This window comes from Entelurus aequoreus, linkage group LG18 (genome assembly GCF_033978785.1).
Source record: "Entelurus aequoreus isolate RoL-2023_Sb linkage group LG18, RoL_Eaeq_v1.1, whole genome shotgun sequence".
NCBI lineage: Eukaryota > Metazoa > Chordata > Actinopteri > Syngnathiformes > Syngnathidae > Entelurus > Entelurus aequoreus.
In genome coordinates, this window is record NC_084748.1 from 20,085,898 (window position 1) to 20,099,643 (window position 13,746).

The following is a 13,746-nucleotide window of genomic DNA, read 5'->3' on the forward strand; positions in this document are numbered from 1 at the left end:
CCAAACTTGCTAGTTTGCTGCCACCTCTTCAGTTCCACCGGTTCTCAGGCCAGCTGCGATACATCGGATGCGATACATCCGGAAGGCATGCAGACTTGATGCGTGAACCACTTCAACTGGCTCCTCTTGGATGACCGAGCTCCTCAATCTATGACGTAGGATGAGCTTTGCCACTGAGTTTTTCTGACAACTAGTCACGGTGATGGCCAGACTTCCTTGATGAAAGATCCATCAGTGTGATTGAGAAAGGCCTCAAACTATTCTTTTTACCCGCGCAAGAATATCCTTAATTGAGGTCAGCAGGCCTCTGTCCCAACTGTAAACGGTGTGGTCAGGGCACTGGTGTCAGACAAATAGCCAATACCTCTCTCTCGCCAGAGTGAAAGAGTCCAGCCCCTAGTTCCAGAGCCCTTGCTGTGTGTCCAACCGGAACTGCCCCACCTCGCGCACCAGCTCCTTTCCCACCAGCGAGGTGATGTTTCACGTCCATGAATTGGACCGTCAATGGCCCTGCCTTCGGCTGCTGCCCTGCTCAAAATGCTCCCGAATTCTATGCCCCCTCCTATGAGTGGTGAGCCTATTCAAAGGGTATTTATTAATTTAATATAATAGATTGTAGCTGAGATAGGCTTCAGCGCCCCCTGCGACCCCGAAGGGAATAAGCGGTAGAAATGGATGGATGGATGGATGGATGGATTTTAAAAATCATTGATTTAATTATTACATGATTGAATATTTTTTTTCGTGATTTATCTAATTATTTCATGAACAGATATTTCAGCCCTTCATGAATTTATTTTTGCTGCCAAACTCAGCCATCAAAGTCAATAGAATTTCTACCAAGTTGTCAGAGTTAATGCCTCGCTTTCAGACCAATATATCCACCAGTAGTCCAGTAGTTTGGGGTAACCTCTTACCAGCCGACCAAAGTTGCAAGCCGGTTGGCCTGCTGGCACCTGTCAGCTGCTTCTGGAGTCCCACAAGCCATCCAGGCTCGGTACGACTCCTTATTTAGCTTGACGGCCATGTTTACCTGCAGGTGGTGGGTCTACGAGGGAATATCCACGTGGCATTTTTGCTATGGGCCCGACCAGTCCCCACAGGTGACAGCCCAGCCACCAGGTGCTTGCCTGAGAGCCCATTTACCTGGGGTTGGCTACAGCGTGAGGCCACGTTGCCACATTCTGGTGAGGTGCGGTCTCCTTAAGTTCATTTCCATAGACTTTTCTGAATCGCTCTTTGTCTGGTCCATCACCTAGGACCTGTTTGCCTTCGGACACCCAACCAGGGGCATTAGCCCTGGGAAACATAACTCCTAGGACAGGGGTCGGCAACCCGCGGCTCCGGAGCCGCATGCGGCTCTTTGACCACTCTGATGCGGCTCAGCTACATACTTGCCGACCCCCCGATTTTCCCAGGAGATTTATGGATCTCAGTGTCTCTCATAAATAACTCCCAGGGAAAAAATAATCCTATTTAGACTATAAATACTAGATAAAGGGCGTGCCCTGATTGCACTGCAGTAATTGTCCTCTATAGCATTTACATACAGCGTGCCAGTCCAGCCGCATGTTGCATGTTGTTATTAATCGCACACACAAGTGACAGCAAAGCATACTTACTCATCAGCCACACATCTTACACTGACGGTAGCCGTATCAAACAACTTTAACATTGTTACGTTACAAATATGCGCCACACTGTGAACCCACACCAAAAAAGAATGAAAAACACATTTCTGGAGAACATCTGCACTGTAACACAACATAAACACAACACAACCATTACCCAGAATCCCATGCAGTCCTAACTCTTCCGGTCCAGATTATACACCCCGCTACCACAACCCCCCCACACATCAACCCCCCCCCCCCCTCTCCTTGCGTTGGTTGAGCGGAAGAGTTAGTGCTGCGTGGGATTCTGGGTATTGGTACCGTCAGTGTAAGATGTGTATTGGTACCGTCAGTGTCAGATGTGTATTGGTACCGTCAGTGTAAGATGTGTGGTTGCTGAACTAGTACGGAAGAGTTAGTGCTGCATGGGATTCTGGGTATTGGCACCGTCAGTGTAAGATGTGTGGTTGCTGAGGTAGTACGCCTTGCTGTCACTTACGTGTGGTCAAGCAGGTACACTGTTAGGGCAGACTGTAGAGGGCGGTGTCATCACGCTCTGATATTCGGGAGTCTCCCGGGGAAAAATGAGAGGATTGGCAAGTATGACGCTATCAAGCGCCATTCATTCAAACCTCGCGGGCTGCACTAACATTAAATGTCCACACTAAAGTGCGTGCCGGTGCGTGTGTCGGAGACCCCTGGTTAATATAGCACAAAGCATTTAAGCTCTGTATGCAGTGTTTTTCATTTTAAATTGTAAATTTTTTTGCGGCTCCCATCACTTTCTTTAATTTGTGAAACTTGCCAAAATGGCTCTTTGAGTGGTAAAGGTTGCCGACCCCTGTCCTAGGATCACTCGGGTACTCAATCAAAGCCACCATGATAAGGATTTAACCAATCACATATTAGAATAATCAAGAACATTAAAAATGCAAGCTCTTAAATGGGTAAATTCTTTGGTAGACCTATAACTAGTTCCCACTCATTACACATTAATACAGGCCTGGGCAATTATTTTGCCTCGGGGGGACAAATTTAGAGAAAAAAATGTGTCTGGGGCCTGTATATCTACAAACCCCGTTTCATATGAGTTGGGAAATTGTGTTAGATGTAAATATAAAAGGAATACAATGATTTGCAAATAATTTTCAACCCATATTCAATTGAATGCACTACAAAGACAAGATATTTGATGTTCAAACTCATAAACTTTTTTTTTTTTTGCAAATAATAATTAACTTAGAATTTCATGGCTGCAACACGTGCCAAAGTAGTTGGGAAAGGGCATGTTCACCACTGTGTTACATCACCTTTTCTTTTAACAACACTCAATAAACGATTGGGAACTGAAGAAACTAATTGTTGAAGCTTTGAAAGTGGAATTCTTTCCCATTCTTGTTTTATGTAGAGCTTCAGTCGTTCAACAGTCCGGGGTCTCCGCTGTCGTATTTTACGCTTCATAGTGCGCCACACATTTTCGATGGGAGACAGGTCTGAAATGCAGGCGGGCCAGGAAAGTACCCGCACTCTTTTTTTACGAAGCCACGATGTTGTAACACATGCTGAATGTGGCTTAATACCTAATAATAATACCTGGGATTTATATAGCGCTTTTCTAAGTACCCAAAGTCGCTTTACATGTAGAACCCATCATTCATTCACACCTGGTGGTGGTAAGCTACTTTCATAGCCACAGCTGCCCTGGGGTAGACTGACGGAAGCGTGGCTGCAATTTGCGCCAACGGCCCCTCCGACCACCACCTATCATTCATCATTCAATTCACCGGTGTGAGTGGCACCGGGGGCAAGGGTGAAGTGTCCCGCCCAAGGACTCAACGGCAGCGATTTTTGGATGGTAAGAGGCAGGGAGCGAACCTGCAACCCTCAGGTTTCTGGCACGGTTGCTCTACCCACTACGCCATGCCGCCCCTTGGCTTGGCATTGTCTTGCTGAAATAAGCAGGGGCGTCCATGAAAAAGACGGTGCTTAGATGGCAGCATATGTTGTTCCAAAACCTGTATGTACCTTTCAGCATTAATGGTGCCTTCACAGATGTGTAAGTTACCCATGCCTTGGGCACTAATGCACCCCCATACCATCACAGATGTTGGCTTTTGAACTTTGCGTCGATAACAGTCTGGATGGTTCGCTTCCCCTTTGGTCCGGATGACACAATATCGAATAGTTCCAAAAACAATTTGAAATGTGGACTCGTCAGACCACAGAACACTTTTCCACTTTGCATCAGTACATCTTAGATGCTCTCGGGCCCAGAGAAGCCGGCGGCATTTCTGGATGTTGTTGATAAATGGCTTTCGCTTTGCATAGTAGAGCTTTAGCTTGCACATACAGATGTAGCGACAAACTGTATTTAGTGACAGTGGTTTTCTGAAGTGTTCCTGAGCCCATGTGGTGATATCCTTTAGAGATTGATGTCGGTTTTTGATACAGTGCCATCTGAGGGATCGAAGGTCACGGTCATTCAATGTTGGTTTCCGGCCATGCCGCTTACCTGGAGGGATTTCTCCAGATTCTCTAAACCTTTTGATGATATTATGGACCGTAGATGTTGAAATCCCTAAATTTCTTGCAATTGCACTTTGAGAAACGTTGTTCTTAAACTGTCTATTTGCTCACGCAGTTGTGGACAAAGGGGTGTACCTCGCCCCAGCATTTCTTGTGAAAGACTGAGCATTTTTTGGGTAGCTGTTTTTATACCCAATCATGGCACCCACCTGTTCCCAATTAGCCTGCACACCTGTGGGATGTTCCAAATAAGTGTTTGATGAGCATTCCTCAACTTTATCAGTATTTATTGCCACCTTTCCCAACTTCTTTGTCACGTGTTGCTGGCATCAAATTCTAAAGTTACTGATTATTTGCACAAAAAAAAATGTTTATCAGTTTGAACATAAAAAAAAGTTGTCTTTGTAGCATATTCGACTGAATATGGGTTGAAAATGATTTGCAAATCATTGTGTTCCGTTTATATTTACATCTAACACAATTTCCCAACTCATATGGAAACAGGGTTTGTATTAGGAACACTCATACAAAACCTCACAATAATGTCTGAATGCTAAAAACGTTATGGCAGACCGCCTTAAAAAATGGAATGGCGTAGTGGGTAGAGCGGCCGTGCCAGAAACCTGAGGGTTGCAGGTTCGCTCCCCGCCTCTTACCATCCAAAATCGCTGCCCTTGTGTCCTTAGGCAGGACACTTCACCCTTGCCCCCGGTGCCGCTCACAACGGAGAATGAATGATGAATGAATGAGTTGTAAAAATGAATGATGGGTTCTCACTTCTCTGTGAAGCGCTTTGAGTGTCTAGAAAAGCGCTATATAATTATAATCCATTATTATTATTATTATTATTATCTCAGTCTTTACCCTTGTCCGTTCGTCACCTACACGTTTGACCTTGTTTTTTTTTCCATCCCCTACTTTCAACTTCTCCTCAACCAAAACTGCAGTCTGCCATTAAAATAAAACTGGATCATGCTGCTGCTAACCCAATTTTCTCCCATTTGTCTTTCCACTTTATAAGAAGACCTTTAGAGTTTTTTTTCTACCTCGCTCATCTCCAACTCTGTTTATTTGTTTCTACCCACCGGCTTCTTCAATGTTTATTTATTCATACCCACCGGCTTCTTCAACATCATAATTGTTTTTTAGCATGGTCTTAGTATTTTCTCAAAGTAAACCCCACAATTTTTTTTTAACCAAGACTGCATGTTATCTAGCTGTTGTCTTCTGCAACTTGTTCCTGTTTTGTGTATTCATACACCTTTTCTGTTCAACAGAGACACAATAAATAACAATGACATTGAACGTGCTCGGTCTGGTGGTGATGGCGGCGTTCTATCTGCTAATCTTGGGAACGGGCATCTACGCATCCGTGCGCTCCAGGAAGGAGGAAAAAAAGTGGTCGGGAGACGGAATAGAGATCACGCTACTGGCTGGACGTAAACTCAACTTGCTAGTGGGCGTCTTCACTCTTACAGGTATAAAGCTTTCTTTTGACAGCAAGCCATCAGAAAAATAACATGTAATAATTGATTTGTATTACGAAAAACAACTTGGTTGTTATGTTTTTGCAGCCACGTGGGTAGGAGGAGGCTTTATCCTTGGTATCGCTGAAGCAACATACAACCCGACATTAGGAGCCGTGTGGGCTCTCATGCCAGTGCCGTATGTCCTTACGTTCTTCTTAGGTACTTGAAACCTGTAGCTCTTTCCTGTCTTTTGTTTGTGCTTTTCATTGATAGCTGCATGACTATTTTCCAAAACCATTTTTTTTTCATACCTACACTCCCTCTTCCCAGGTGGCTTTTTCTTTGCAAAGCCCATGAGAAAAAACAAGTATGTGACAATGATGGATCCTTTTCAGCAGAAGTACGGGAACGTGCTGGCCACTGCTCTGATTTTTCCGGCACTAATCGCTGATGTGCTATGGGTGGCACGCACACTCGTCAGCCTGGGTGAGTTTATTTACTCTGTAGAACTGTTGATAACAGGCATGGGCAAAAACGGCCTATTAAGTTAAGTTAAGTTAAGTTAAGTTAAGTTAAGTTATTAAGTCTCTAAATGTATTTTATTAAAACCGTTCAACACCGCCGCTGTCTCCGGTGGCAGCATTTTCAATACTTTTCCCGCTGTTGACAGTTTCAGAAACTGGAGGATATGCATTTTTCAGTGATTTGTGGGTCATTACTGTAATCCAAGAGACTTTTGTCAACACAGCTCTGGGTAGACTAGGCTTTGATACAAAGTAGAGTGGGGCTTTGTTTACAAAGGAACGTGAGCTTGAACAAAGCTAGACTGAGGATGTGAATCGTTCAACAAAATGGTAAATGGGTTATACTTGCATAGCGCTTTTCTACTTTCAAGGTACTCATAGCACTTTGACACTATTTCCACATTCACCCATTCACACACACATTCACACACTGATGGCACAAGCTGCCATGCAAGGCCCTAACCACGACCCATCAGGAGCAAGGGTGAAGTGTCTTGCTCAAGGACACGACGGACGTGACGGACGTGACGGACGTGACGAGCTTGGTAGAAGCTGGGGATCAAACCAGGAACCCTCAGATTGCTGGCACGGCCACTCTCCCAACCGTGCCTACGGTTACTGTGATAGTATTTTAAGGTGTAAAATACTATCCGCCTTCTTGGGGAGACTATTCCACTCAGAATCGATTCTCGATTCAAACTTATACCAAATTCTCAGACAATTACTCTTTTGGTATTTAACAAAATACATATATTCCAGAATAGACAAAAAAAGCTAGACTGAGGATGTGAATCGTTCAACAAACAACAATACCATTCCAATTCTTGGGGAGACAATTCAATTCAGAATCGATTCTCGATTCAAACTGATTCCAAATTCTCAGACAATACTCTTTTAGTATTTAAAAAAATACATATATTCTGGAATAGACAAACAGCTGAGAAATACTAATATTAAAACTGGTTATGTTAAAACAAATCTAGCTTATAAAAAGATTCAAAGAAGTGATTGGAAATTGGAAATACACAAACAAAAGCTGTAAGGGACAATGCAAACTTCTGTATCTCTCCTATTTATCTGAGCTCAATGTCGACGCTTGTATACGGAAATAACATACGTACTTGGCCAGTTAATGTAGCACTCACGTAGAGATCAATATAAGATGCGCGCACATACACGCACACACACACACACACACACACACACACACACACACACACACACACACACACACACACACACACACACACACACACACACACACACACACACACACACACACACACACACACACACACACACACACACACACACACACACACACACATTCCGAAAAATGCCTACCTCTTTAGGACCACCCTTTCTCGATATATAAACATTTGTATTTACAACATTAATAATATATACATACTATGCAAATATGAAAAAGGTAAGCTTTTAGTAAATTAAATTGTTTTATTTTTTTGTTTGTAATTTGTTTGTAATCTTCATTATTTACTTCAAGTTATTACAGTATGTCTCTATATACCTATTTATTTAGTTTTTTTAATGTGCCAAAGGTGGCACATTTCAATTTCTTACACACACGTGTTATTACATATGTTGGCCAGAGGGGGAGCACTTCAAATGTTAAAGTCAAAAGTTAAAGTCCCAATGATTGTCACACACACACCTGTGTGAAATTTGTCCTCTGCATTTGACCCATCCCCTTGGTCACCCCCTGGGAGGTGAGGGGAGCAGTGAGCAGCAGCGTGGGCCGCACTCGGGAATCATTTGGCGATTTAACCCCAATTCCAACCCTTATGCTGAGTGCCAAGCAGGGAGGCAATGGGTCCCATTTTTTGTAGTCTTTGGTATGACTCAGCCGGGGTTTGAACTCATAACCTACTGATCTCAGGGCGGACACTCTAACAACAAGGCCACTGAGCCGGTTTACACACACACTTGTCCTTTCATATGTTGACCAGAGGGGGAGAACTTTTATAACCGACACACCGTCAATTTGAAACATCCCTCCTTTTTGGGACCATCCTAATTTTGATAGATTTCACCACCAGGGGTGCAAATGAGACATTCTCTATTAGATGCAACGGTTTTCTGAACTGGACCATGATTTCGGTCCTAACTTTAAGGTACTTTTCCTTGATGTCTTAAGAAGGGTATAAACACATACACACACACAAACACACACACACACACACACACACACACACACACACACGCACACGCACACGCACACGCACACGCACACGCACACACACACGTATGAGGTTGCAAACATTGGACATGCCTAAAATAGGTTTCATCCCAGTGTTGTTATCATCCCGCTTGGGTTGTATTCACGGGTGGCACTTTTTTGGACCCCACGTGATAGCTGATTTAAGTCATGCACATATATTTTATACCAAAATGATGGAGAAAGTTGAACAAACAATAACTATTATTGAAGTACAACCAGCGATTCTGCCTCATTTTTGAGAGAATCTCCTGTAGGCTCCAGTGTTTGTCAATAAGACGACACAGACATGGGCCACGACCCCAGATTCTCTCAAGGCTGCTAAACGGCAACACTGCAGTACGTCTCTAAGCTTTGCCCTCCGTCTATACTCACCAGCGGGTACATGTTGTTACTGATGAGAAGTGTGTGTACATCCCTTTGTACACACACTTCTCATTCAACTCCTACTAACCACTCCCATGCTTCCCACGGCCCAGCATCAGATTTAGTTAGCCTGACACAGCATGTCCCCATCCATCGTGTCAACAGGGTAACTTCAGTTAACTTCAGGTCCGTCCCCTCCCCATTAGGATGTAAAAGGTGTAAAATACTATCCGCCTTGAACACGAAGTACAAAACCCAAAACCAGTGAAGTTGGCACGTTGTGTGAATCGGAAATAAAAGCAGAATACAATGATTTGCAAGTCTTTTTCAACCTATATTCAATTGAATAGACTGCAAAGACAATATACTTAATGTTCGAACTGGTCAACTTTGTTATTTTTTGCAAATATTAGCTCATTTGTAATTTGATGCCTGCAACATGTTTAAAAAATGCTGGCACAAGTGGCAAAAAAGTTGAGGAATGCTCATCAAACACTTATTTGGGGTCTATTCAGGTCTTTTTTCATATAAAAGGCGCACCAGATTATAGGGCACATTAAAGGGGTCATATTATCGATTTTTTTCTGAATTGAAAACACTTCCTTGTGGTCTACATAACATGTAATGGTGGTTCTTTGGTCAAAATGTTGCATAGATTATGTTTTACAGACCATCTTCAAGCCGCTTTCTGACAGTCGCTTCATGATGCGCCATTTTGTGGGTGGTCTTACTGACGTTGCTCACCTTCGACAGCGTCTTTTCCCTGTCATCTTTGTTGTAGCGGTGTAGCGTGCAAGGGCGCGAGTGGAAGACGTGTCAAAAGATGGAGCTAACTGTTTTAATGACATTCAGACTTTACTTAAATCATCCGCGTCTCACTAGTGCAACAACAACGCCGGAAATGTGTCCTGTGAAAAACCATCCGACCGGAACTCTCTAATACCTAAAGTTCTGTGAGTGAATAATGTAAACTCACAACACCGGTAGTTTTTAGTACTTCCATAGTGAGATATTAGTTAGAACTTTACACTACTTTATATTAGAACTATTTTATATTAGAAATGGCAACAGCGGAGGATGAATGCCCCATAACAAGAAGATAGTGAAAAAGAAGAAGCTTATCGACTACGGTGTCGGCACGGACTACAGTGGCGGACGTGCGCAAATTTTCAGGACTTATGTAGATCTCAAATACACATCAGCAAGTACCAGAAGGTAAGAAAAGTTGGTTTTGCATAATAGTGTGAAACAACGCCAGATAATAAGTCTGCTAATGGGTGCCATTTTGCGGTCCTTATACACACACCATAGTAATACTTGAATCTATGACTACGGTAGCCGTAATGGGCCGACAATCCATCAAGCGGTGCGGATTCAAAGTCGTACTAAAACTTTTTGACAGATTTTTGAGTGCCGTGTGTAATGTTCTTTATTTTCAATGGAACATTTAAAGCTTTGGTGTTTGCTGGCGTCATATTGCAGTCTACATATCTGTTATGTGTGACTACCATCTACTGGTACCAAATAAAATTGCTTCGACGTCGGTAAGCACAACCAGAACTATTCCGTACATTAGGCGCACCGGGTTATAAGGCGCACTGTCGATTTTTGAGAAAATGAAAGGATTTTAAGTGCGCCTTATAGTCTGAAAAATACGGTATATGTTATGACCTGTCACGGCAGGTCATGTCATGTTTTGTGATTATTGTTAGTTTATAATTAATTTTCTGTTTTATCACCTCCTATTATAGTCTGAAAAAGACGGTATATGTTATGACCTGTCACGCCAGGTCATGTCATGTTTTGTGATTATTGTTAGTTTATAATTAATTTTCTGTTTTAGCACCTCCTAGTTGCCAGGGATGCTGATTTCCTGCACCTCGCTTTGATTAGTAGCCAAAATGATCACATGCTCCTGATCACGAATCAGAGAGCTATTTATTCCTGTCTGGCAGTCCTGTTCGTGCTGCGCAACAAGTTACTTTTGGCTTCTTTCTACCCAAGTTTTGTAATTTCTATGCCATGTCGCTATGCTAGCGTCACCTCCAGTGCAGTGAGTTTCTATTGTGCCTTATACAAACCCTGTTTCCATATGACTTGGGAAATTGTGTTAGATGTAAATAAACGGAATACAATGATTTGCAAATCTTTTTCAACCCATATTCAGTTGAATGCACTACAAAGACAAGATATTTGATGTTCAAACTCATAAACTCTATTTTTTTTTTGCAAATAATTAAGATTAAAATTAAATATTAAAGTACCAATGATTGTCACACACACACTAGATGTGGTGAAATTTGTCCTCTGCATTTGTCCCATCCCCTTGGGGAGCAGTGGGCAGCAGCGGCGCCGCGCCCGGGAATCATTTTGGTGATTTAACCCCCAACTCCAACTCTTTGTTGCTGAGTGCCAAGCAGGGAGGTTATGGGTCCCATTTTTATAGTCTTTGGTATGACTCGGCTGGGATTTGAACTCCAACCTACCGATCTCAGGGACACTCTAACCACTAGGCCACTGAGATGGATAATTAACTTAGAATTTCATGGCTGCAACATGTGCCAAAGTAGTTGGGAAAGGGCATGTTCACCACTGTGTTACATCACTTTTTCTTTTAACAACACTCAATAAACGATTGGGAACTGAGGAAACTAATTGTTAAAGCTTTGAAAGTGGAATTCTTTCCAATTCTTGTTTTATGTAGAGCTTCAGTCGTTCAACAGTCCGGGGTCTCCGCTGTCGTATTTTACGCTTCATAATGCGCCACACATTTTCGATGGGAGACAGGTCTTGACTGCAGGCGGGCCAGGAAAGTACCCGCACTCTTTTTTTACGAAGCCACGCTGTTGTAACACGTGCTGAATGTGGCTTGGCATTGTCTTGCTGAAATAAGCAGGGGCGTCCATGAAAAAGACGGTGCTTAGATGGCAGCATATGTTGTTCCAAAACCTGTATGTACCTTTCAGCATTAATGGTGCCTTCACAGATGTGTAAGCTACCCATGCCTTGGGCACTAATGCACCCCCATACCATCACAGATGCTGGCTTTTGAACTTTGCGTCGATAACAGTCCGGATGGTTCGCTTCCCCTTTGGTCCGGATGACACAATGTCGAATATTTCCAAAAACAATTTGAAATGTGGACTCGTCAAGACCACAGAACACTTTTCCACTTTGCATCAGTACATCTTAGATGATCTCGGGGCCAGAGAAGCCGGCGGCGTTTCTGGATGTTGTTGATAAATGGCTTTCGCTTTGCATAGTAGAGCTTTAACTTGCACTTACAGATGTAGCGACCAACTGTATTTAGTGACAGTGGTTTTCTGAAGTGTTCCTGAGCCCATGTGGTGATATCCTTTAGAGATTGATGTCAGTTTTTGATACAGTGCCGTCTGAGGGATTGAAGGTCACGGTCATTCAATGTTGGTTTCCGGCCATGCCGCTTACGTGGAGTGATTTCTCCAGATTCTCTGAACCTTTTGACGATATTATGGACCGTAGATGTTGAAATCCCTAAATTTCTTGCAATTGCACTTTGAGAAACGTTCTTAAACTGTGACTATTTGCTCACACAGTTGTGGACAAAGGGGTGTACCTCGCCCCATCCTTTCTTGTGAAAGACTGAGCATTTTTTGGGAAGCTGTTTTTATACCCAATCATGGCACCCACCTGTTCCCAATTAGCCTGCACACCTGTGGGATGTTCCAAATAAGTGTTTGATGAGCATTCCTCAACTTTATCAGTATTTATTGCCACCTTTCCCAACTTCTTTGTCACGTGTTGCTGGCATCAAATTCTAAAGTTACTGATTATTTGCAAAAAAAAAAATGTTTATCAGTTTGAACATCAAATATGTTGTCTTTGTAGCATATTCGACTGAATATGGGTTGAAAATGATTTGCAAATCATTGTATTCTGTTTATATTTACATCTAACACAATTTCCCAACTAATGTGGAAACGGGGTTTGTATCATAATTTTTATCAGGTTGTTCCAGGGCAGCGCTCAAACACACATCAATTCCAGGGTGGACATGTGATGTCATCTTTCATCAGCTTTCATTGACCAACAAAAAGCTATAGATCTAACTCGGGGGTCAACAACTCATGGCTCTCGAGCTGCATGTGACTCTTCAGTGGCCCTAGTGGCTCCCTGGAGCCTTTTTTAAAAGAGGATTCAAAATGGAAAAAGATAGGGGAACATTTTTTTTTGTTTTAGTTTTTTGTTTGAGAACAAACATGACACAAACCTTCACAATTGTTAGAAAGCCCACTGTTTAATATGATTTTGTGTATGCTTCACTGACGAGAGTATTTGGTGAACATCGTTTTGTCCGACTAATTTTGGTGGTTCTTGAACTCACCATAGTGTGGACTGTGATGCAACAGTTTGTTTAAATGTAAAATCCTCCACTCCTTCTTTTGTCTCATTTTGTCCATCAAAAGTTTTATGCTGTGTGTGAATGCACAAAGGTGATGTTAGTGGATGTTATTGACTTGTTGGAGTGCTAATCAGACATATTTGGTCAGTGCATCACTGCAAGCTAATCAATGCTAACATGCTATTTAGGCTAGCTGTATGTACACATTGCATCATTATGCCTCATTTGTAGGTATATTTGAGCTCATTTAGTATCCTTTACTTGTATCCTCTTTGTATGTAATTTAGTTTTGCATGTCTCATGACACATTATCTGTATGTAATATTGGCTGCATTTCAAGATAGTTGTTTGTGTACCATGTTGTTCCAGACCATAGCAAACATTACCTAGCTTGCCAAAGATTGTAGTAAATCTATTAGAAGAAGACACCCTGCCGTTTCCTCTAACTTGGACACACACATCTATACCTTTGGCCATTAAAAGCCAGTAATTTACAGGAGTTATCTCACCTTCTGAGTAGCCTCTGATTTACTAATGGTTTCTAATGTTGTGAAAATGTGTAGAATAAATATTAATTTTCAACATTTCTGTCAACGAAGATTTGCTTCAGCCTGTGACACAGTCATTTTGA

At 42.5% G+C, this 13,746-nt stretch overlaps 1 protein-coding gene across 3 annotated transcripts in view; it reads left to right on the top strand.

The window, feature by feature from the left end:
• Window positions 1-13,746, top strand: part of LOC133633533 (high affinity choline transporter 1-like) — a 36,296-nt gene that overhangs the window by 6,529 nt on the left and 16,021 nt on the right. For 2 of the 3 annotated variants that reach the window (XM_062026081.1, XM_062026083.1), the window contains 3 exons: window positions 5,417-5,617; window positions 5,714-5,827; window positions 5,939-6,094. In XM_062026081.1, the coding sequence (XP_061882065.1) occupies window positions 5,434-5,617; window positions 5,714-5,827; window positions 5,939-6,094 (454 nt within the window). In that variant the 5' untranslated portion in view covers window positions 5,417-5,433. Of the gene's footprint in view, window positions 1-1,039; window positions 1,193-5,416; window positions 5,618-5,713; window positions 5,828-5,938; window positions 6,095-13,746 lie in introns of all 3 variants that reach the window. The other variant, XM_062026082.1, reaches the window with a different exon arrangement.